At 30.0% G+C, this 24,184-nt stretch overlaps 4 protein-coding genes across 6 annotated transcripts in view; 3 read left to right on the top strand and 1 right to left on the bottom strand.

Moving 5' to 3' along the window:
• Nucleotides 1-3,600: 3,600 nt before the first annotated feature.
• On the top strand, nucleotides 3,601-8,546 carry LOC130891201 (ras-related protein Rab-21-like). Its single transcript, XM_057795805.1, has 4 exons — nucleotides 3,601-3,907; nucleotides 4,206-4,492; nucleotides 7,789-7,972; nucleotides 8,359-8,546. The coding sequence occupies exons 1-4, from the start codon at nucleotides 3,770-3,772 to the stop codon at nucleotides 8,395-8,397; spliced, it is 648 nt and encodes a 215-aa protein (XP_057651788.1). The 5' UTR covers nucleotides 3,601-3,769; the 3' UTR covers nucleotides 8,398-8,546.
• A 706-nt stretch (nucleotides 8,547-9,252) lies between these two features.
• Nucleotides 9,253-21,499, bottom strand: LOC130891813 (conserved oligomeric Golgi complex subunit 6). Of its 2 annotated transcripts, none has more exons than XM_057796809.1 (10): nucleotides 21,333-21,499; nucleotides 19,578-19,770; nucleotides 19,251-19,525; nucleotides 18,969-19,197; nucleotides 16,387-16,511; nucleotides 16,021-16,241; nucleotides 12,073-12,233; nucleotides 11,789-12,016; nucleotides 9,614-9,937; nucleotides 9,253-9,554 (listed from the first exon to the last, which is right to left on the bottom strand). In XM_057796809.1, the coding sequence occupies exons 2-10, from the start codon at nucleotides 19,662-19,664 to the stop codon at nucleotides 9,324-9,326; spliced, it is 1,881 nt and encodes a 626-aa protein (XP_057652792.1). In that variant the 5' UTR covers nucleotides 19,665-19,770; nucleotides 21,333-21,499; the 3' UTR covers nucleotides 9,253-9,323. The 2 variants fall into 2 exon arrangements, with proteins under 2 accessions (XP_057652792.1, XP_057652793.1); XM_057796810.1 differs by lacking the exon at nucleotides 21,333-21,499 and adding an exon at nucleotides 19,938-20,117.
• On the top strand, nucleotides 12,973-15,988 carry LOC130891814 (RCC1-like G exchanging factor-like protein). The gene has a single exon (XM_057796811.1). The coding sequence runs from the start codon at nucleotides 13,032-13,034 to the stop codon at nucleotides 14,364-14,366; it is 1,335 nt and encodes a 444-aa protein (XP_057652794.1). The 5' UTR covers nucleotides 12,973-13,031; the 3' UTR covers nucleotides 14,367-15,988.
• The window catches only part of LOC130891815 (SIN3-HDAC complex-associated factor), a 30,196-nt gene continuing 26,930 nt past the window's right edge, over nucleotides 20,919-24,184 (top strand). Inside the window, exons 1-5 of one of the 2 annotated variants that reach the window (XM_057796812.1) lie at nucleotides 20,919-21,110; nucleotides 23,239-23,329; nucleotides 23,513-23,666; nucleotides 23,730-23,877; nucleotides 23,938-24,130. In XM_057796812.1, coding sequence (XP_057652795.1) covers nucleotides 23,256-23,329; nucleotides 23,513-23,666; nucleotides 23,730-23,877; nucleotides 23,938-24,130 — 569 coding nt within the window. In that variant the 5' untranslated portion in view covers nucleotides 20,919-21,110; nucleotides 23,239-23,255. The remainder of the gene's footprint in view (nucleotides 21,111-23,238; nucleotides 23,330-23,512; nucleotides 23,667-23,729; nucleotides 23,878-23,937; nucleotides 24,131-24,184) is intronic. The other variant, XM_057796813.1, reaches the window with a different exon arrangement.

Genomic DNA, 24,184 nt, shown 5'->3' with positions numbered 1-24,184 from the left:
TCCTCAATATTGCAGATGAAGGATTATGTCCTAGTCTAGCATATGAAGGATTATGTCCTAGTCTAGCATATGAAGGATTATGTCCTAGTCTAGCATATGAAGTCTCTTGAATGACTTGTGAGTGGTTTATACACGTTTGTTTGATAATTACATTTTGTGTATATTTCGCAGCACCTGAAGCTCATTAAAGCAAATATGACTTAATTTTTCTTTCCCTTTTTCGAGAGTTTGATATTTTTATGATATGGTATTGATTTGAATGCATATTTTGCTTTTACAAATTTAGTAACGAACTTTGACAATAATTATATATGACCAAACTTGGAAAAGGGGTCAACTGATGAACACAAAAATTAGAGCCCTTATTGGATTTGCTTAGCATCTCACAAATTGATTTCTCGATTATTGTTCAAGTTAGGACAATTTGATATTCATTTAAACATAATTTAGCCATTTTGCATTAAAATTAAAGCAATTGAAATTATTAATTCAATATTTAATCATATTTTATGTGCAACATATAATTTGGATTGTTTCGGGATTTATCTAAGCAGCAAATAAGGTACATTGCTACTTTTGAGTAGCAAAACTTTCTGATTGTGAGTACATAGAATTTTCTGTATAATTCTTCATATACAGTAGGTATGGATGAGTCGTTTTTATGCACGTTTAAAGATAAAGATGAAAATCATAAGAATTTATACTTGACCATTTTAATATCTACCCTACATGCGAAAGTATCACCTCAAACACTGTAATTTCTCATTAGCAATTTTTTTCTAGAAAATAATAATGTATATATACTGAAGAGGGTTAACTTATTTCTGTAGTTATTGCATTTATTAAGTCTGCCGTCAATGAATTACTCCAGTTATATTCACAAATTAAAACAATTCAAAAAGTTCGTTGCATCTTCCAACATTTATTCATTTCTAATGTTCGATTGTATTCATTTGGTAAAACATTACACTTCTAACCTTAGTAAATTCTGACAATACTTATATAAACTATTTAAATCATTATTTTGATTTTTTGTAATAGTCAGAATTCCATTGTCTTGAACGTTTGTCCTCAGATCGTAAGTAGGCGAGTGAAATCCGCCTGGAAAGACCGTCATTTAGTCTAGGGGATGAAATAAATAGTATATGACGCAATGCCAGAAAGTTGAGTTTCCTGGCATGTGTGATATAAAAGCAAAGACAAAGCCAAATGGAAATCCAACTTTCCAGTCTTGTGTTGTAATACCAGGGCCGGATTAAGATTTATAAGGCTCGGAGCCAAAATAATGATGAGGTCCCCTTAAGGAATTCGGAAACTCGGATATATAGGCATTTCCAATAAATTAATTATACCACATATTTCCTGTAAAAATATAATGTTTTCCAAATGATGGGGCCCTCTTGGACCTTGGGCACGGGGCTATAGCTCCCCAAGCCAATAGCTTAATCCGGCCCTGTGTAATATACTATTTAATAGCTCTCTGTATAATTTATTAACAGTCGAAAGTGGTATTTTGTTGATTGTCCATTTACTAGTACTCCCTTTGACTATTATGATCCACTTTGACTTCTTTTTGTTTTATTGCGAAAAATATGTTACACATATGTGAATGAATTGTTCAAAATATATTTTTGTAAAATGAAACTGTACTTAGTTTATACTATTTAAATGTAACATATTTATTTTTGACTAATATATTGTACTAATGTTTGTTTTAAAAATTGTATTTTGAATTCTAGGAACTATTTGTTGTTCTCGCATTTTTTTGAGATATGTATTATATTATTTGAAAGAAAATCAATTAAATCTAGTCCAAAGAAATATTGTGACTCTAACTCCCGAAATATAAACCTGTTTATGAATTACTGTTTTATTTTTCCATTTGGCAATACACGGGATCGTAGGTATCTAGTTGAACAATTGGAAAATTTACTTTGTCCTTGGAGTGCCATATTCCAGATGTTTACTTTTTATTTTTTTTTAACCGACTAATGCTATTGGAATGCGTTTTTCTTTTCTTGCTTCGATTCATGGTAAATAGAACGTTAAACATTTTTTTTAAATAACCTAAATGACGGCCGTTGTAGCTCTTCAAAAACAGGTCCTCAAATCACTACCCCCTCTTTATTGATCTCAAACATAGATTAAAAGAATGTTAGGGGTCAGCCATAAATTACGTTATATCAGTGTAGAGCAAGAATAGAGAAAAAGTACAATGTAGAATATTTTCAAAGCGAAAATTACCGTGAGGGAGGTAGTAGAAACAGACAATAGTAGCTTTCCTCTGAAGGACTATTCTCTATGTTATAGTCGTTCTATTCATACAAGATGAAGCATTAAATTTGCTGAAAAAATAACAAAAGATTGTACCATCTTCAACGGTGTTCCATTTTATTATAATAGACCAAAATGTTAGAATTTTTATATTGGAATTGTATCTTAGTAGATTATTAAACTTTTCAAAATTACTTTGCAAATTAAAAAAAAAAACAAGATTAAACGCACACTATTACGGAGGCAGTCCTAAAAAGGTAAGTCCTAACCTAACCAAATGCTATCAATGACACACCTGTTTTCCAAATTACAATTTATAATTTTTTTGTGGAAATCTTTTAAGGAATATGTATGTTCTATATATTCATAAAAGTTAATATCTCATCTTCTTAAAACTGGTATTGGGAATTCGGGAGTAAGCTGCATTATCTATAACAACGACCGAATTCGTCAGACCGTTTGAAATGAGCTAATGAGTGAACCATGATGCAAATAATGTCGCGGTCATGTTTTCATGGTAATCAGCACAGAGCTGGAAAATTTTTTGAACGGTAATCGTTTGGTACAAAACCACCTTTACTGCTAGTGTGAGAAATAATTACTCGTTTAAGCAAACAGTTTTCAAGACAATTTTTAGAATCATCAACCCAGTCATATTCAACTACATCGTGTGTTTCAAATAAAATTTAGTTAATTTTATTCATTTTTAATAATAGCATTTTCTGACAGATTTCCATGTTTTCCATCAAACATATTGAGAATAAGGCCGGTGTACTATGATATAGTCTTGTATTCAGGTTTTGAAAGGAAGGCAGCGGTTCTCAAGCATGCGCAGTATAAATAAAGTGTCTCGAACGAGAGAGATAATGAATATTGTCGGCACCGTAACGTAGGGATGTTTTTTCCTATTTTCCTATACCAACTGTCCATACCAACATGAGAACCATGCCGCTGTGTAGAAAATGGTCTCCGTTCCAAGTCCTGTAGGCAACACCGTATCCAAAGGCGATCCTGTTAGTCAGAAATTTTGGTGAGACGTCGAATGAGTTTTCAACTCAACTTTGTAAAATACCTTGGTAATTTGGTTCTTTTGGTTATTTCGAGTTGGGATATCAGCCATTGAAATTGAAAAAAATTAAAATAAAAATAGATTATCGTCAGCTGGAGTTCCGTTAATAGAGATTTAAAGATTATATACAAAGAGTGTAACTTTATCATGGGTTTCTTAATTTATGGATACACCTTATACTTTTATTGCCATCTGCTTAAGGTTAATAGCTATAATCATGATCTATGGTCATAATCATATGAGTTTCAAGTGCGTAAAACCGACTAATGCGCCGGTTGGCTGCGCAAATCCCTAAATTGTTTTTATTCGTGTAAGATGGTTGTTTTATAATATTCATCCCTAATTTCAGCTGTGATGGTAAAAAGTTACATGGAACGTCTTCTATGATTTTCAGTTAAATATAGTGTAATAAATTTGATTGTAAACATGGCAAATACATCAGATTGTGGTGATACTTTTAATTTCAAAGTGGTCTTATTAGGGGAAGGATGTGTTGGTAAAACTAGTCTAGTAATTCGCTATATAGAAGATAAATTTAATCCCAAACATATAAGTACGATACAGGTAAAATATTTTTTATACAATTAATTCACAACCATTTTCCAAAAGATATGAAATGTCAACCACACAAATACTTTTTCATATATCTTCCTAATTACCTAATATAAAGTAATTATACTTTCGATAGTAGTTTCATTAATAAACAATAAAAAGTATTTCAGTTCTAATTTTTTCTAATTACTACTTTCATCTTATCAGATACCCTTTTCTGATCCTTCAAGATAAAAATGGATTCAAATTAACCATACTTTGAAAATCTCATTAAAAGTCTTAACATATAATTGATTTTACTACTTTTTAGGCTTCATTTTTAACTAAAAAGTTAAATTTAGATGGTAATCGTGTAAACCTATCTATATGGGATACTGCAGGCCAAGAAAAATTCCATGCCTTAGGACCAATATATTATAGATCATCAAATGGAGCTGTTCTTGTATATGATATAACAGACGAAGACTCCTTTCAGAAAGTGAAAAGTTGGGTTAAGGAACTTCGTAAAATGTTAGGTAGTGATATATCTTTAGTCATTGTTGGAAATAAGAGCGATTTAGAAAAGGATCGTCATGTGGATTTAGAAGTAGCTAAGACGTAAGTACTGGTTTGTTTTTTTTAAATGCTTTGTTTCTAATTTAATAACAAAATAATTTTAGACGAATTTACTTTGATATAACTTTGAAATAGCTTTTAGATCAATATCTTATCAAGATTATTGTTATTTATAAAAATGATGCTTTTTCTACATATTTTTAAATATCTGTTCTAATATTGAATTGAACAAAATATCTATTTAACACAGGTATAATATGAAATACAGGAAAATAGAGTATTTCACAGATATTATATATATATATATATATATATATATATATATATATATATATATATATATATATATATTTCATTTGTTTTATTGTACATCATAGAAATTAAGTTTAAAGAGCATTCTTACCTTTATTATTAATTCAATATTAACGCATATAAACAAACTAATAGTCCAGAACAATAAATACTCTAATTGTATACTGGGCAAACCTTTCTCAATATATTATATTAATACATGTGATCCCAAATCTCATATATTTTTTCCATTACACTGCGTTTTGACAGGAAATTAATTAATATTATGTTACTAATTTGTCATTTTGGTATATTTCAAGCACGCCTTTTTTCAGTGTGAGCTATATTTAAAACTTGTAGATTATTTTGGGGAGCAACGCCGTCTTTATACTTTATTTTTTTAATTTGTTAATTTAAATATTCGATAGTCACAAAGGCTTCCTGCCTAGTCTTTTCAATATAATTTTTGAATTGCAAACATTCAGATGTCAAATATTTTTTAGATAAATCATCCTTATAAATATTAGAAATAATATCACAGTGTTCTTCAATTTCAATATCACTCATATTACGAATATTAGAGAAAAAACTAAAGTTTCTATGTATTTTTTGGTAAGCTTTTGATACAGAAACACTGCATAAATTTATTTTTTACATGGAACTTGACACATAACTTAATGAAGCTGATCAAATTTTGTTTTTCAAAAATTATGTGATCTTGTATACTGAGAACCTAGAAAAGGGCACCACTCTATGTTAGGTTTAGCGCCCTGTGATCTAGAAAGTTGGCCCAGTTAAGAAGTCGTTTTAGCCACTCTGCACCTACACCTAAAAGATATTTTGTTCTGCTTCCAAAATACAAATACTCCTTCCAAAGGAGGCTATTTTTTAGGGATATTCGTAGAGTAGATGCTGTACTGTTTTCATGACTTGCTCACAGAATCTGCATTTATTATTCTCTGCCAAGCTCATTGTCTTAAGTGGTATTTGGCAGAGAAGTACCTGTTAGAAGACTGACCACTAGTTTCATTTCATTTACAATCATCAAGAGAAGTTCTTCAAACATCTATTTGAATCTAATAACCAATATAAAAAAATGATAATTTGAGTAACATTAATTACATATCCAAGTACTTATGATAATCTTACAACTTAATTATTATTTTAGTGTAACTTATTCATGGATAGAGCTAAAACAATTTCTTTTTCGCAATCAAATGAAATAGACCAAAAATTTATTTCAGTTTTAAAATACAAGTGAAAGACAGATTTATCCATAAAAATATTTAGACAAAACTTATCTACTGTATGTATTTGTAAAATGCTTAATCACTCAAAATATTATGAACACTAAACAAAACAAAATAATATATTGCAAAATGGCATCCAAAGATGATGGGAAAAAACAGATTTTGTATATATATATATATATATATATATATATATATATATATATATATATATATATATTGATTTTTTTCTGATATTTTAAAACGAACTGAACTATTTTTTTCATGAAATTTTAGCAACTCTTTAAGCTTAAGTTAGATATTGAGACCTATATAATCGCCATAATGTTTTAAAATTTACTTTCCATAGTGTAGACACATCATTTTTTGTAGACATCATGTCTATCAAAAACAAAATTTTCATAACTATCTCCTAACTCCTCCATTTTCATACAACAATAGGTATGGTAAACAGACGAGACTGAATGGCCTCTTTCGAATAATTCCATTATTTTTGCTTTTACGTCAGATCCTACAGGTCTTTCTCGAAGTGCTATGGTTATGTTTGTTACGAAATTCAATTATACAAGGATATTCTTGATCTACAATTGATGTTTTATTGCTCTTAATAAATCGTTGAATTGTTATAAACAATTGTACGTGTAGTCGTCTTAAAATGGCAGTGATATATCCTTTTAAATAGATATCTGGGCCGATCAGAGGCTACTTTAAAAGTTTTTGGAATTGACCAAGTTTCTATTTTTTTGGTATTTTTCCATCCATTTCTAAAATAGAAGAAAAACGGAATTCATTACTACAAAAACATGCGATGTTGCCTTTCAAAAAATAAAAAAGTTGTTTCTACTGCCCAAACTGACAACGTAGTAAAGTATTGAAAAACATTATAATTATTTATTTAAAATTAAAAAAAAAAGGTATTGATTTATCTAAAAAAAATACGCTGTTTTCTTTTAAAAATTTAAACTTTAGTCCTTTTTGCCCAAATTGGCAACGCTGCAAAAATTTAAAAGGTTCTGAATGTGTGTGTTTATTGTTTATTTATTCAAATGTGATTAATAGCCTAATAGCCAATCTCAGGTTTTAAAACTATTACCCTGTGCTTTTTAAATGACAACATCGCATTTTTTGTGATAAATCAAGTTGACAACTTCTGTTCTCATGTCAAGTGTCTATCTATCAATTAATTTGTACGAGTCTGATGGATTTTCAAATCATCATTACCCTTAGCCTCCATGATTAAAATGTTCACTACGCTCTTAGATACAAATCTTCCTATTAACCGAAAAAATAATATAAATTACTGTTTAAAACCCAAGAAACTGGCTTTTATTACACTAAAAAATATAAAATAATCTAAATTCTGATACCTACTACCTACTATTCTCATTGTTAAATGACTATGGCAAAATTAACGCTGTGTCGAAATTAAATAAAACTAAGTAGGTATACCAAAAGAGCTCCACGCTTTTTTACTTATTAGGGCATTTAAAGTTAAAGCTCAGAAACATAACCTAGAAATTTTGTTTACATACTTTTACAGCTTCTTTTGTTTTTATTGTTAATTTGTAGGTGTATTTATCAACCAACTTCCAATCATACAGGTTCGGAAACGAAATCGCACTTATTTCATTCATATTTATTGTGTATTGTGCGTCCGCTACATACAAATATGCCACCCGGTACATAAGTACTTTTTGGTGGAGATATATATTATAATTAATTTAAATTCTGTCTCTTTTTACAAAATTACTTGAAATTATGGAATATATCTTGATATTCTAACTATACTTTTTTCAGATATGCTGAAAAAGTTAAAGCGATGCATTATCAAACGTCAGCTAAACTGAATGAAGGAGTTGAAGAAATGTTTCTGGCTCTTACTCAAAAAATGTTAGATGAAGCAAAATTAAAAGCAGCTCAAGAGATTAACCAGACAAGAAAAAATTCCCAAAAAGTGGTGCAAGTTGTGGATGATGAACAGGTGTGTATTTAAACATATTTACCTCATAGATGCATTTAATATATTCGCAAGTAATGAAGAGTGGATATATAAAATTTTTGCCACAATGTCTTGTCTATTTTTTTACCAAATTATTTTCATGTTATTAGTATTTCTAATAAATACTTTTATTTAATGGTGTGTAGTTGTTGTCTATCAAGGTTTCACTCATACAAGAATGTATGAGTGAAACTCATTAAAAAAAAACATTAAATTTAATACCTAACCAATACCTAACCTACCTCGTTTAGCGCTGTTTCACATTACGCTCTACTTTGATGGGATCCCCCGCGTTAAGTGCGGTCTTACTATAATCTCTTTACATATCGAAATTATTCACAGAAAATACTAATACATTTTTGTTTTAGGTACCAAATAATAACAAGACTTGTTGTTCAAGTAGTTAAGTTCTTGTAAACTCCTACAGACTTTCGTATTCTGTAAATATTAATATTATTATTCATGTGATTGTTATTTTATTTATATATATATATATGAAATATGAGGATAATATTATGTTAATTGTTCCTTTAATAAAATTAGGTATTTTTAATAATATATTTGTTTCGTTAACAAAAAGATCCCAAGAGATGAATGTAGAATTGAGACCATATTGAGTATTTTGATATATTCACCATCTTCAAATCCAATAATGAGGATCTGGAAGCCACAAATAGTATCGGACATGACATTTTTTGAAGCGAGTTTTGGTAATTTTAACCCGCCTTTTGTTTTGATAATGCTACAGATAGAAATGAATGAAAAAATACTGATGATACCTCTTCAATATCCTGGGTTTTTGAAAACAATTTCATTAATAGCCAAACATGCTATTCTATTGGTTAGGTTGGAGAAAACGCTTGCACAGAGGCAATGTTGGTTGGAATCAGAGTTAGCAAATTTCTTATAAATTTAGGCTGAACTATTTATTTCCGCCCTTTAAACGAGAGCATAAACTGACTCAATGGTTTCAAAGAAGAAAATTAAGCTGGCGCACTATTTAAAAAGCTATTTACTTTTTATCTCCACATAAATACTTCGAGTTTTGTACAATATTCGTATCTACAGCTTCAATCTAATATAATTATTTTTTATCAAGATTTTGTTGCCCTCACTTTACTCTCATCTTCCTTTTCATAATTTATTACATGTTATTAGTTTTTTTCATTCTTGTAAAAAATTAATCAATAGCAACAATTTCACTTTTGTCAATTATAGAAACGGGTAAAACTTGGTTAGCAAAATAGAAAAGAATTTCAAAGTTTATGATAAAAGGTAGCAACTTTATTTTCTTAGAATAAAAGGTCCAAAATATAATACATATTTATAAAGCTTATTTTAGTAAAATTTTTTCTAGCTCTTCAGGAGTTTTGTTGAAAATTGATCCTGGATTTTCATATTTATTAATGGGATTCATAACTGCTTGATACAATTGTTTATAAGTTGATAAGAGTAGATCGAAAGATCGTTTCTGAACCAATTTTTTGTGCTTTGAGGAAGTGAGCAAATGAACTTGGGGAAGAAGAGCTTTGTCAGGATGTACTCCTAAATCATCTATCTTTTTCTAAAATAAAAAATTGTGTAAAGTGCAATATTTTATAAATAAAATATGCCGTTAATTACCAGAAGGTTTTTAAGGTTAGTGGGTTCCATTCCTGGCACTTCTGACAATGCCCCATGAGTTTGATCTTGTAAAATAGTATAAATCGGTCCTAACGTTAAATTTGCTACGAGGTATCCAACTTGTTTGGAAAACAATGTATCGATTTGTGCTTCAGACTGCGCCTCAAGACGTTCCAATCTCTTATCCATAAATTCGTACAAGGAGAGGCAAGTATACATTTCGTACATACAGTTTAACATATATACAGCCATGTCCGTAGGAGGAAGACGAGACGCTTGTTCATTTACAGCACTAAGAAGAGGATCCATTACTGTTTGAGTTATCTAAAAAAATTATCAATATTAATGTCCCGAGTGCATGTCAAATTGTCGATAATTTAATTTTCTCGAGTGCGCGAATGCGCACAAGAGGAAATTATGAGACAATTTGACATGCACGAGAGGGCATTTTGGCAGACTATTTCCTGAGAAAAATTTAATTGAAAATAAACTTAATTCTGTGTTTAAAATTTGTTATTCTTTAAATTATACCGTAGTTGACGATCATCATATTGGCATTGAATTGGTATCTACGGTAACTTATTGACAACAGTTTTGTTCGTGAAAAAATATTTCAAAATGAGTTTACGTTTTGGGCAGAATTCCACGCAAGTAATAGTTACCTCCAAGTAAATAGTGAACACCACGAGGAAATTGTACAAAAAATGCGAAATGACAGTAGCGAAGTAACAATAAGAAGTGGTGGAAGCAGCATAGAAACACCATCGTCGGCCTCCAGTAAAGTTGTATATTCTAATTGCATTTTCAATAATTGTTCCTTTTCTTAAAATATAAAATTAAAACCAAATGATGTTTATTAATCCTAGACGAAAATTTGGCACTAGTGCAAATTATCGATAATTTGCACTAGTGCAGTATTATCGCTGAAATTTGATCGTTGCTAGGTAAACATAAAATATTACAGCTTTTTGGTTGGCTTAAATTTTTCGAAGGAAATAGTCCGAGTAATAGAAAATAAAATTTTTTCAAATGATTGCCTGCCAAAAAAAAAAGAAAGTGTTAGTTATTAAGCATCTTGATCAACAACTCTATTATTGAAAGTGAATATTTGATCATATAAAACATTTCAATTTTAACCATATATTGAGATTATATCCCATAACAGCATTACAAGTAATTTTAGATTTGCCCTCTTTGAGGATCTTTATAGAACGAGATGCATACAAGCTTGATCAAAAACTATGAAATCATAATAACAAGTTGACAGCGATGTGCATTCTACATTGGTGGTTCGAAAATGGAACAAAGACAAGTAGGGGCAGGAATATATAGCCAAGGAACCAAGCTCACTACCCAAGGGGCTTAGAAGCTTCTATTGTCCAGGCAAAAACATCCTCTATGCTTACATGCGCACAACATAACTATCGCAATGCAGATATTTATCTATCAGATAGCAGAGGAGTCCTTCAAGCATTTGACTTATAAAATTGAGTCAAAGCTAGTATGAGGTTGTATAACTGAATGGGAGCAAACAACAAAGTTACTTTAATGTGGTGCACGGTAATGAACAAGCTGATAACCTGGAGCAGAAAGGGGGGACAACTTCTTTCATAGGACTGCAACAAGTCATCAAATCATGGGTATAAAAAAAAGTAGTCAAATAGAGAAGACATCAGAAACATAAAGTAAGACCCCAGATTTGAAACAATCAAAGAGATTTGTTTCTTATTCTACCAACTGGTTCTAAAGATCATTTCATTAAGCAAAGATAAGCTAAGAATAGTTACTGGTATGCTCATTGGACACTCTCTGGTGAACTACCATCTGAGAAACTCTCGACAAGGAACCAAAAGAAACCACTGAATACCTCTTCTGTGAATGCGAGATTATCCATAGACAAAGGCTTACATTGTAGCTTCTTAAAGTCCGAAGATTTAAGCTGCATAGCCCCTAGACATGTAGCTCACGTTGCAAGACGGTACCTGACTAGTACGCCTTAGCTCATCTAATCTAAAGAAAAATACATTTGTTTCGAATGATTGTGTCAACTGTTATTTAAAAAAATGGAAAGTGCTCAGTTATTGAGTTTTTTTTATTACCAACTTTATTTTTCAATGAGAATATTTGATTGCATAAAACATTTTAATTTCAAACAAATATTGAGAATTGCAATACCTTAATCATATCCATTTCTCTACCTTCACTCATGTTAGCTGTTGATAAAATATCTCTTAGTAATGCTAGCAAGTTTGTAATTGCTTCTGTTGGAGATAAATCTCTAGGAGGTGCTTCTACTCTAACTAGTTTGCTATCAACTTGTTTTTGTAAAGATGTTAAAAAACATTTTTCAGAATTTTCTTGAAGTTCTGTTAATGTTTCGAAAATAGCGCCCTTATTCACTATCTAAAAAATGTATTTTAGAAAAATACTATTCAACCATTATTCAAAAAAACATTTACTTTACAAATACATTTTTTGTAATAACGAAGTAAGTTGACAACAGAATATAAAACTGATGCTGGCGAAGGTACATTAAGTATTTTATCCACTCTCATTTTCAAAGGCTGACAAACACCTTCGCATATTACTGCCAAAGAATCAGATATTATTTCCTCTGCATCTAAAAGCAAATTTTAATATGAACATGAACCAAATAAATAAAGTCTAAAATATTTACAGTCCCAAACAACTGCTAATCATTCTTTTTCAATTGTAAAGTAATTAATTTCAGCGCTATTAAGGGTTCGTGATGCGTTTGAAATATCTGGGTACCTATGCTAATACAGGTTCTGAAGATAATAAATTTTTGCACTATTAAAACAATTTATGAAATTATTGGTGTAATTAATCTTTTTTTAAACAAATTGTAATAGGTTTAGTTATTTTAGCAGTTTTTATTAAATTTTCTACAATAACTTAAGCCAAATGGTGATTTAATTTGTTTTTGTGTACGGGACATGGGAAATTGTTTTAAACCTCTTTATTGTTTTTTATTATTATTATTTATTATATATTATTTTAAATTGCCAATCGATCCTTTATTTGATCTTTATTATATGTATTGTCGATAGATTTGAATATGACAATAATATCAAGAATTACATCTTCACCTGAGTTTTCCAAATCTATTAACAATACATATAATAAAGATCAAATAAAGGATCGAAATGTTGGCAATTAAAAAACTCTTAGACAGTTTTTTTTCGAGTCCTCAACCCACAACAACTTTATTAATTTCGTACTATTAAGGACAATAATATAAATAATAACGTCATGAATGTTTGAAAAACAAAACTGGCAATACATGACGTCATTAACAGGAGCCAGGACATCAGTGTCGCGTATTTCGAATTACAGACTTAGATAAACTGTCAATAATTGAAACGTAACCTCAAAATTCAAAAAGGTTATAAATAAAATGAATAATCGTGTAAATATTTTACCTCTAATTTATAAATGTAATCAAAGATTCTTCAGTAGAAGTAGAAGAAAATATCCTATCTATATAGAAGAGGAACAGAAACTACCAGTGTTTGAACATAGAGTAAGCAAAGAAAATTATAGAAGAGTATTTTCGTGGGGAAATATTTACACAGGTGCCTTAGGAAAAACTTTTAAGTCAAATGAAAAATTAGATCAGCAGTTTTGTCTTAGATATCCCAAAAGAATAAAATTTGGAGAAACGCAAGAAGTAACTGCCGCTGCTTGTGGTTTTGGATTTACAGTTTTTGCTGTAAGAAGCACTAGTAATGAAAAAATTTGGGGCACGGGTATAAATACAGATTCTCAAATTGGTTACCATGAGGTACGAACTGGTCATCCTTTAGAAATTCTTTTTTATCCAAAACCAATTGCATTACCACTGAAATATCCTGAACATTCGAAAATTATAAAACTGTCTGCAGGTAGAGCACATCTGTTAGTACTCACAGATGAAGGATTGTTTACTTTAGGTAATAATGCATATGGACAATGTGGAAGAAAGATAATCCCAGATGAAAATTATCTCAGGAGTAATTATATAAACCATATTGAAAAAATTGATGAAAAAAAGATTATAGATGTAGAGTGTGGACAAGATCACAGTTTAGCATTGGTGGAAGATGGGTGTGTGTATTCCTGTGGATGGGGTGCCGACGGACAGACAGGTCTAAGTACTTTTGACAACTGTAGTGAGTTTACAAGAGTGAAAGGTGATATTCACATGGAAAAAATATGTAAACTATCATGTAGATCGGACTTTGTTATGGCTCTAAATGATAAGGGTCAGGTGTTTGGTTGGGGTAATACAGAGTATAACCAACTCCCTTCTTATCATCAACAAGTCTCTAATCCTACACACATAGAAATGTTGGATAAACTTGGTAAGATTAAAAGTATAGCCAGTGCTGGATCATTTTGTCTAGTTGCAACAGATTCAGGACAAGTGTATTCTTGGGGATATGGACTTTTAGGGTGTGGCCCTAATGCTCAGCAAGCTAATGAACCTCTGCACATTCCTGAAGTTTTGTTTGGAAAAAATGACTTTCACCCCGAAAATGAAGTTGTAGAGGTAACTTGTGGACTGTATTATTCAGCTGCAGTGACAAATTTGGGTAATTTGTACGTATGGGGTAGAAATAAATATGGATGTTTGGGATTAGGACATGAGAAAGATCAATATTTTCCTATTATGGTAGCAATTGGAGGATATGTTGAGAAGATATCCTGTGGAGTTGATCATTCTATCGCCATTTGTAAACCATTTATTTAGTGTACCTATAGTGACACAATATCTACACAATAATTTCTAATACCACATAATAACACTTTTTGATAGTTTAAAACTATAATTTGAGGTAGTATGTATCCATTTACGTATAAGATGATTTGTTTTCATTTACCTGATCATAGTGAGAATAATTTTTGTTGTAACTTTAAACCAGATTAGATGAATCAAATTTTGTTATGAGGGAATTTAATAGTATGATTTCATGATGTTTGAAATGTCACAAGGCTGAGGATCTCATAATCACTTGATTTGTTATGGATCACTAGAAGCAGTTCTAAACTAAGATTTTTTTTAGTATTCTGTAATTACTTTTTGGTACCCCTAGGAATAAACAAGTTTTTTGATATTAAACAAAACATACTTATTAAAAATATTTAAATAAAGTAACTTTTTAAAGTTTAATAATTGTGCTTGTCACTTTACGAATTCATGCTAGATGCAATTATTATTTTATGAACAATTAATATATTGGCAATTTACACTAATTTGGTAAGAACAGATATTCATTAGAATGTTTGAAATTTGTATACTTAAAGCTGGAATAGATATCATAAAATAACTGAACCCTTTGAAAACATAGATAGAAGTAACAAAACCATCTAATTTTAGTAGATGTATTTAATGATTTACTAAAAAAATTACTCACAGGTTGAAAAACAGGGCCTCAATTTTTTTGGTTTTACTTATAACAAATACATATTTTCAACATTGTAAATATTTTTTTTTTTATTTTGAAAAATTATTGTATAAATAGCCCTAATTTATTGACTTAAGAGCAAGGTCTTAATAAATATTTCATTTACAGTGCCGGATTTAAGGTATTTGTGTCCCTAGGCCAAATTAACTGAAGCAACTTCGGTTCTGGTCGCTCCTTAGGTGTTTAATTGAAATGCATTTTATTTCAATCTCACATTAAAACAAGTGAGTGATTAATTTCACGATTATGGAGTTAAAGGGTAAAGCACAAATCATATTGATATAACGTTTATTTTAATTTTACTTTTTAAAAAACGCTGTGGCCCCCTTTTGCTTGAGACTTCCTGGTAAATCCGGAACTGTTCATTTAGTCAAATTATTACCGTGTAATTGTGATTAATACTCTAATCTATGTGTAAATTTGCAAACTTGTATATTAAAGTATTTTTGAAATTTTAAGAATTTCAGTGAATAAGTAGTCATTACACTAATTGCAACTTAAGTGAAAGTGATTAATAAAGAATGTAGTATTTTGTATATGTACGAAATGTAATTCTATTGCTGCATGATAAAAATAAACAGGGTAAACAAGTTCGTAGTTTGACTAGAGTGAATGGTCAAAAATGAAAATTAGTAAACGGATATAAATTTCATGCAGCATTCAACAAGACCAGGGCCAATATTGAGACAGTTGCCAATATACATGAAACCAAAATTTCTTTAACTTTTTTCTTCTTAAATCTTTTTATGTTTTTTGTGATATTTGTTTTGATTCTAGGTCTCTTTTCAAATTTTACATGTTATTTAAAACTGATTTTCATTGAAAAGAGACCTAAATTCAAGACAAATTACCAAGATATGATAAAGATAATGGTTAAGGGAAGCGTAATGTGTGAAATTTGAGTATTTCATGTTCAATTAATATGGAAAATTAACTTACTTATTTTGGTGCATAATTTTAATAGCAAGATCAAATTTTGTTTTTCCGTAGCAATAGCCTTATTTAACCACACAAGCATGTCTGTAACATAAATTTGAGAATCATGTGCTCTCATTTCTATAGGTGCTGGATTTCCCGATGGACCACCACGTGTCAAAGCATTTATAAAACCATCTGTAATTTTACTTCTTCTACACACGCAGTATTCATCTAAAACATATCTGAAAATAAGATTGAGTGGGTTTAAAAAAACTATAGAAACATTTTTTGTGAAATTACAATAGTAAATACTTTGATGATCTAAGGACTAAAAAATGATTACAAAATTAATACTCCAATTTAAATAGTTTTCTTATTTCAACCTACCTAAATAAAACTTGCCGGTCTTGAAGCCTTGACATAGCTTGGGTAATTAAATCTGTCAATTCTGGATTCTCTACATTTCTACAGTGACTTTGGGTCCACCTATATAATCTTTCCAACCCTGATTCCTGTGTGAATAATCAACTTTTAGAAAATAATACTAAAATATTAACATAGAAGATCGAAAAATATTTTCATGTCCAAAATAACTAACTAAGATATAGTTTTTGAACCTCTTAAAAAAATAAATCTGCCCACTCCACAGGCGTTTTTAGAAATGTTTTTATCTGTGTATATTGACAACCATTTATGGAAAACAAAGTTACCAAAAATTGCAAATAATAATAGTCATGTACTATAACGAGAAGTGAGTCGATTTTGAACTGCTGGAAACTTAAGATCTTACAACAGATTTTTGACCCTTTTGCGAGAACGATGCGTTCCCGTGGAATGCTGAGCCAGATTTAGTGGCGTTTATCCGAGGGGCGCGTATGAGGTGGCTGGGACACGTGGAGAGGATACCTTTTGATCGATACCTGCGCAGAGCCATGTATGGAGTTCTTGGAGGACGGCGAGAGGAAGACCGCGCCTTCGCTGGTTGGAAGACGTTGAGGCCGATCTGATCTAGCTAGGTATTCGACCATGCTCAGGACAGAAAGGATTGGCAGTCGATTGTTGAGAAGGCCTCTGTTCTGAAAGGACCGTAAGCGCCGGTTAAAGAAGAAGAAAGAATGAAAATAGTCGTTTATAGGCCATTTCAATTACTTCCAAGGAGAAACCTATTAGTAATAACTGTCTGCCATAAATTAGGGGTCTGCTCTTTACATTTATAGTTTTTTACATGCATAAAATTAATTCACCTTGCCAAACTGAGTATGTGGCATTCAAATGGTTGAGGAAAAATTGTAAAAACAATTATTTTCACTATTTCTCGAAAAATTTAAGCACAAATATACATTAGGAAGTTTCAACTACAGGTATATTTCTATTATTCTAAAACATACCAAATGTCAAACTTATTATTATTTTTTCAATTACCTAACCTAACCTCCAATAACATTATGGACTGACTTACACATTAGAGACGCTCGAAAACCCTTGAACAAAAAAGTAGCTCAATATAATTTTTTTGTAAGAAATGGCGAATAACTAACTGGGCTAGTATTTGAATACAATCTTGTACAAACCACGTAATAAAGAAAATAATAAAAGAGCTTATTTCCAAAAAATTTGGTTTTGCTGGTGAATTTTTTTTTTTTTAAATATACACTAAAAGTTTTTCAAAATAATAAACTTTAACAAATCTCTCTTTCATATTTTCAAGTGAAGGTTGAAACGGTGTATATATTTTATCGATGAGTTGAAACTTGCAAGTACCGGTTGATTTGTTTATTATTCTTTAATGGTAAATTATTTCTTCGGTGTTTATGATTGTAGTTTAGTCCTGGTTAGCCTTGTGAGACGCAAGAACGTGCTGTGATTTATAATTTTTGTACCAAGACATCTTTTTGTAAAGTTCATTTATGAAGTGTATTCGTTTTCGATAATTCAGATTTGTAAGTTTTAAAATGGTTAAAACCAAGCAAATATCGGTTAACACGTACCAGTACCGCCGAATTAAAAATACCTCGACGCATCGTGGGCTACTGCGCGAAAAAAAAATGCATCCACCTGGAGCTTCGGCGATTCCTCCGGATGTTATGGAGGAACGGCCGCTGGATCTGGTAAAAATTAAAGGGATTTTGAAAAAAAAAGCTATAAAAAATATCAAAGGAAAATGTAGTACGTTCTGGTGGTCGTCTGATTAGCAGAAAATTTATCTTCCAGCATGACAACGATCCCAAGTATTCCTCGAAGCTGTCCAAAGAGTATTATTTGAAAGAATTTGAGAGGAAGAATGTACTGAAAGTAATGATGAAGTCAGAAAGCAATGTGGAACTACCTATTCACATCTTTGGAATATCCTGAAAAACGAATGGATCCAAATAGATAACGATTATTTGTCGTTGCCAGAGAATGCCTAAATTGTGCACCGAAATAATAAAAGAAAAAGAGGAATACATCTATGAATTAAAAATTTAAATTTGTAGAAATTAAGTACAGACTGTAGGTTTATTATTACTATATTATCTATATACGTTCTTTAAAATATAAATATCAAAATTGATCGTATAGTTTTTATTTGTTGTGTATTACTCAAATTTAGGACAAAAACTTTTGACTGGTAGTGTATATTCCAGTAATCAATATATTAATATTAGTAAATTTTAAAGTATTTCGAAATAGAAACCCTATCAACAGATGTTTTTAATAGGTAATGAAACACAAAAAAGCTTAAAACATCATTGAATTAATACTGCCCTAATAAGTGGGAGGTTTAAGAATTAAAATTTTTATAAGGAGCATAAATATCATAACGCTTTGCCTTAAAAAGTATACCTACAGTTTTATAAAAATGTTTGTAAGTATAGATAGCTCTCTATACATTTCTAATAAACTGAGTTAGTTGAAATCACTCTATTTTTGGCTGCAGAAGTGTGCTGCTCAATTTAAGACCCACTTTGTTGGATAACTTATGCACTTACTTGGTACAGGGTCATTTGTTCCATGATATCCAAAGCTAGAGTTTGTAAGCCGGACTGCATGAGCATTTTACAATTGTTATGAATTTCTTGAACTCTATCCAAAACTGTAAAAATTTCTGGTGTGAGTAATAATTCCTTATTACTTTGCAATATTTTCACATGTTCTGGAGAAAGTTGAAAGCTTCCCAGAAAAGCATCCACTATTTTTTGTTGGCTAATACTTTGTGCTCTGAAATCATTTTCACCCATGAACATTTCAAGTTTATCAATAACATTTATTACCTCTCATTCTGAAGAGTACTGGTCTGTTGTAATAATTGTTTTGTTCTCGATTTTGTATTCTGTAATCTATATTCCATGTCTTGTATAGATTTGCTCATATCTGCAATATCATTATAAATACAATCAAAAGCATTTTTAACTTCGAGAAAAGAAGCCAAAAATTGTTTGTTGATATCTAAACTTCTCTTTTCTATCTGACTTCTTAAATTTCGGCGAGCTTTTAAGCTATTTTCAGTGTAAAACATTGATAATTGCTTGAAGGCATTTATAGTTTCCTAAAACACTGTTTTGTAAATTGCTTAATTGGCTGTTAATGTTGAATCTTACTTCATCGTTTTCAATTCTAGCTTGTATTATTTTATTAAGACGTTTGGAAAGAATGTGTTCCTTTCCTGTATCGTTGACTCCATCCATATTTTAGCAATAAATTTTTAAATTAGATTAACTTGTACATCCATAAAATTTCATAAAATGACATTTCTTGACACATATACAATTGGTGAGGTTATGTTATAAGTAACTAAAAGAGGATAATTTATGTATTGATAAAAAACTGATGAAAATGCGGTTCGATATATTGGGGATGAATTTCTTCTACTGAACATCATTCATTATAGAAATCTAATACATATATAGGTTTCATTGTATTTTAACCTTTCCTTTGGAATATTAAATATTTCGAATTACCATATATAGAAAAGATGCTCCTATTCAATGATAAAAACTGACTCTAATATAAGGTGATCACTCATACTTGTGTTACCAATATGGTACTCATTTTTTGATATTTGCACTGGTTAGTTTTAATGGCCTGATATGAATTAGTTCTTAAATAATTTTTCCTCGTACTGGTTTAAGTAAGTAAACAATAACATCTTTGATTATGCTATTATATCAACATAGAGATCATAATCAAAACCCGAAGAGGCAAGATATTAATACGATTGTTATTACTTTGAAAGATTTAGATGATTTAGAGAAACTTGACTTATTTATAATATAAAAATATTGTAAGATTTCTACTGTTATAGTTTACTGTGGCTATTTTGAATATATGTTAGAATAAAAATATTCATTCTAAAAATTGGATTCTCATAAACAAGGTTGATTTCTACATTAGTAATAAAAGTGGTGAATTTTAAGAAATTTCATTTAAAAGTGGATAACATATTATTTTATATTTCAATAAAGTTGCTCCAGAGGTTTAAGGTTTTGGCATCTTAGCTACTCAAACTGAAGGTTATGACCTGATAGTTTAACAGATTAACTTTCATTTTTTCAAAATTTTTGTGAAAAAGTGACAAAACATTACCACAATATTCCGTTTCATATGAATTTTATAATAGACTGCAGCGACACTTAAGTGTCAATCCAACGATCATTTTTAAATTATAAATAGCCAATTTACATGGAATTCCTATATAAAATACTTATTATAAACTTATAACTGTACTTCCATACTTTTTATGATTTTTTTAGAATAGTAACCATAAGGGATACAGTAATATTTCATTGCATATGCTTATTATTGTTCAAATAGGTCCCCGTTTGAGTTTCGAAACCGCTCCTAGTATTAATTGTTAAAAAATATTACCAGCAATTCAAAAATCTTTGTTGGTAGCAATGACATGAATCTACCTTAATCAGTCCAATCATCGTCAAGCATCTATTGTTATATTGTTACATGCGCAGTATAGTTGCGTTAAGCCATGCGCAATCGATATCAAAAGTTTTAGCCGTCATCTGTTGTGTTGGTGTGTCTATATTTTTGTGGAGTTTGAAGAGATTCCTGAGTTAAATATCAAAAAGTTTTGTAAAATTCAGTCAGTCACTGTGCTACTTTATTCTAGAGTTCTAAAGGTAAGGTTGTCATTAACAGTCTCTCTATATTTAATATATAACAAGCAAAATTTAATCGGCGTCATGCAACTCCATTTTTATTTGAGCACCACACGACCGGTAAACGCTTTCTATTACCTTAGTTTAATATTTTACAATCCAGTAATTTAATTTGTAAATAAAATCACTCGTACGATAGTTGACAATTAAATTCAGAAATTATTATTTTTTACACATACTTACAACTGAAACTTATAAATGGCTGAATACGTGACACTTTACACATTTTTTCAAACACATTCGAAAGTAGTTTGTTTAAACAAATGTAAAATTTAAATCGATTTATTTTTTATATTTCTTATGTTATTAAATATGTGCATCGTTTCATTTAATCATTCATTTTCTTATCTGAAGTGAAGATATCTAGAAAGACGGCGTGCTAATCAGAAATCCATAAATGAATTATCTATTTATCTCCTAAAAGAGCCAATACATTTTTAACATTGAAAAATTTCATTATTGAGGACTACAGTATGTTATTAATATCTCATTATTTTTCATAGTTTTATTCTAGTACTTTCTCAACCTGTTGACAATAAATAGTTTCATTCCTATGTCAACACATTGTTTATTTGATCGATATTTTTAAGATGAATTATTGGTTTGACTATTTTATCTCATAAATAAACAATATAATGAATCCATTCAAGTTTATTTGCATATTTTTATTACAATATGGCGATTGAAAAATGTCAAAAAGTGAATGGCGGGATATATTTATAAAAAAGGGTTTGCGCCCTCGTGTTTTCTTGAGTCATCGATCCCGAAAACGGGTTATTGCCCTTTTTATATTTTTCGCGCCATTTAAAAGGCATTAAAAACTAATGGTATTCATTTGATCAAAAAATATAAAAGGTATTCTATATGCACACTTAAGACTTGTTATAAGTAGGACAAGGCAATATGACGTATTGTTTACCACACATTGACTTCAGTTATGCATGTCATTTTTCTTCCTGTCTGAAATCAAGTACCCAAATGAACTATACTTTTTTATATACAGGATGATCAAAACTAAAAATAACAGAAAAATATTCTTTTTTTCCCTGAAATCAAACCTTGATTTAAGAATTCATTTACAAGTCATTATAGAAGTACTCACATGGTTTGGATAATTTTTGTTTTATTTGTGTGTAATGTTTTTAAAAGAACTTAATTATGAATTTTAAATCTAGTACATAAAATTATTTATAATATATCATTTCATGTTCTTCAGTTCTTTACTTCTAATGAAATTAGGCTTTTTGCCAAATAAATGGTCTGTTTTTCATCAAACTATACTGTACTATGAACTATTGAAGGTTCAATAATAATGCTTTCAGATCTTAAGTTTTTCGGTATAAAACACATTTTTATAAGAAACATAAAAAATAATATATATTTTTCATTATAATGAAGATTTGTTGAACTTAGTTTAAGTGATTTCATGCTTATTGAATAACTTAGAGGACTATAACAAGGTCTTAAGGCTATATGCTTCTTTAATGCCCTTTTTTATTACTCCTATTTATACTCGTAACAAAAATTATCCCAAAATTTGGAATTAATTTGGAAATTTTGATTGGAATTTTTGTTGGAATTCAACTAAACTTCCTAAAGTATGTATTACCATTAGTATAAATCCTATTGCTTCTGCATTAGTTTTGACATCTATAGAAGAAGGCAGCAGTTAGCTTGAAATTGTGAAAAATTATGGTGTAAGTCTCTTCATTATATAACACAATGTTCATCATGTGGAAAGACTACAATAGTTAGAGATTTGTTTTAAACAAACTTATTTTGTTATATTTGTAGCCTAAGTATTTTTTAGATATATCAAAGAAATTCTTTACTAAATCTCTTCTCACATTAGGGTAACAGTTTCATTTTATTTCTTACCATTAAAAGACTTAGTATCACATATGATTTTATCTTATTAGAAAAATTTGTTAAATTCCTCTCCTACAATTAGAAACAAGAAGCAGTTTAATAAATTTAATGTTCACTGAGATCATTTAAATGAAGTGTAACATTGCAGATGTAGTATTGTGCAAAAAGAATTAATTATAATGTATTATTCATTGATTTTATTACAGTTGATTTTTTTTAGAATTTTAGCTGTTGAAAATGTTTTCCTTCCATAGACCAAAAGTTTATAGATCTACGACTGGATGTTGTATTTGTAAAGCGAAATCGAGCAGGTAAATAGCAAATTTGAAGCTTTATTAGTAGAATGACAACGGAATTTGTGCTCAGAACTATTAATTGATTGGATACTTAATTTTTGTCCTATCATCATTTATTGAAAATATTTTTGCTCATATTTAATTTATTGGACAAATTGTTCAAAAAAATTTACTAATCATTCAATTATATTTTTTTAGTTCAAGATTTACTGACAGTAAAAAGTATGAGGAAGATTTTCTTGAATGTTTCAAATTAGCAACTCCAAGACAAGGGGAAATATGTAATGCATGTGTTTTACTTGTGAAAAGATGGAAGAAGTTACCAGCTGGATCAGGTCGAAATTGGCAGCACGTATGTTGAAATATGATAAAAAATAATATCACCAAGATCTGAATCAATTCTGCTCGTTTTTAGGTTGTTGATGCGAGAGCTGGTCCAGGTATAAAGTCTATGACTAAATTCAAGGTTAAAAATCGCAAACTTCTTGAAGAGAAGGCTGAAAAGCTCAAGAAAAAGCAGTTTGATAGAGAAGACAGTCCAAACCTATCTGATAAAAGTGAAGGTCAGCATAATCAAATTTACAAATATATTAGTTGATATTAACTTTAATTTCATTTTACAGAACATGATCTCCAGGAAGTAGACTATCTATGTGAAGATGGTCCCAGCAACGAATCTAGTAGAACTGGAAGTCCAGGAATAAGTGATTCTGAAGATGTTGTTATGAAGACTAGCAGGAGGTACAAAGGAATGCCTAAAAGGAGAGAAGCAGAAGCTAGGTTAAGTGGTTTTATTGATCAACATTATTGGATAAAGTAAGTTATTATCAAATTTTTGGTATTTTTGGTTCCTAAACTTATGTATTAACA

Source organism: Diorhabda carinulata, chromosome 3 (assembly GCF_026250575.1).
Source record: "Diorhabda carinulata isolate Delta chromosome 3, icDioCari1.1, whole genome shotgun sequence".
NCBI classification, from domain to species: Eukaryota; Metazoa; Arthropoda; class Insecta; order Coleoptera; family Chrysomelidae; genus Diorhabda; species Diorhabda carinulata.
Note: the sequence above shows the minus strand (reverse complement) of the source record. Positions and strands in the feature narration are given on the sequence as shown.

What these genes read in the sequence shown, in the direction of transcription:
- LOC130891201 (XM_057795805.1), top strand. Translation starts at nt 3,770, where the DNA reads ATGGCAAATACATCAGATTGTGGTGATACTTTTAATTTCAAAGTGGTC. An exon ending in AACATATAAGTACGATACAG is followed by an intron (nt 3,908 to 4,205) that starts GTAAAATATTTT and finishes ACTACTTTTTAG; the next exon opens with GCTTCATTTTTAACTAAAAA. An exon ending in AAGTTGTGGATGATGAACAG is followed by an intron (nt 7,973 to 8,358) that starts GTGTGTATTTAA and finishes TTTTTGTTTTAG; the next exon opens with GTACCAAATAATAACAAGAC.
- LOC130891814 (XM_057796811.1), top strand. Translation starts at nt 13,032, where the DNA reads ATGAATAATCGTGTAAATATTTTACCTCTAATTTATAAATGTAATCAA.
- LOC130891813 (XM_057796809.1), bottom strand. Translation starts at nt 19,664, where the DNA reads ATGGATGGAGTCAACGATACAGGAAAGGAACACATTCTTTCCAAACGT. An exon ending in GACCGGCAAGTTTTATTTAG is followed by an intron (nt 16,242 to 16,386) that starts GTAGGTTGAAAT and finishes TCTTATTTTCAG; the next exon opens with ATATGTTTTAGATGAATACT. An exon ending in AAAATTATGCACCAAAATAA is followed by an intron (nt 12,234 to 16,020) that starts GTAAGTTAATTT and finishes ATTTGCTTTTAG; the next exon opens with ATGCAGAGGAAATAATATCT.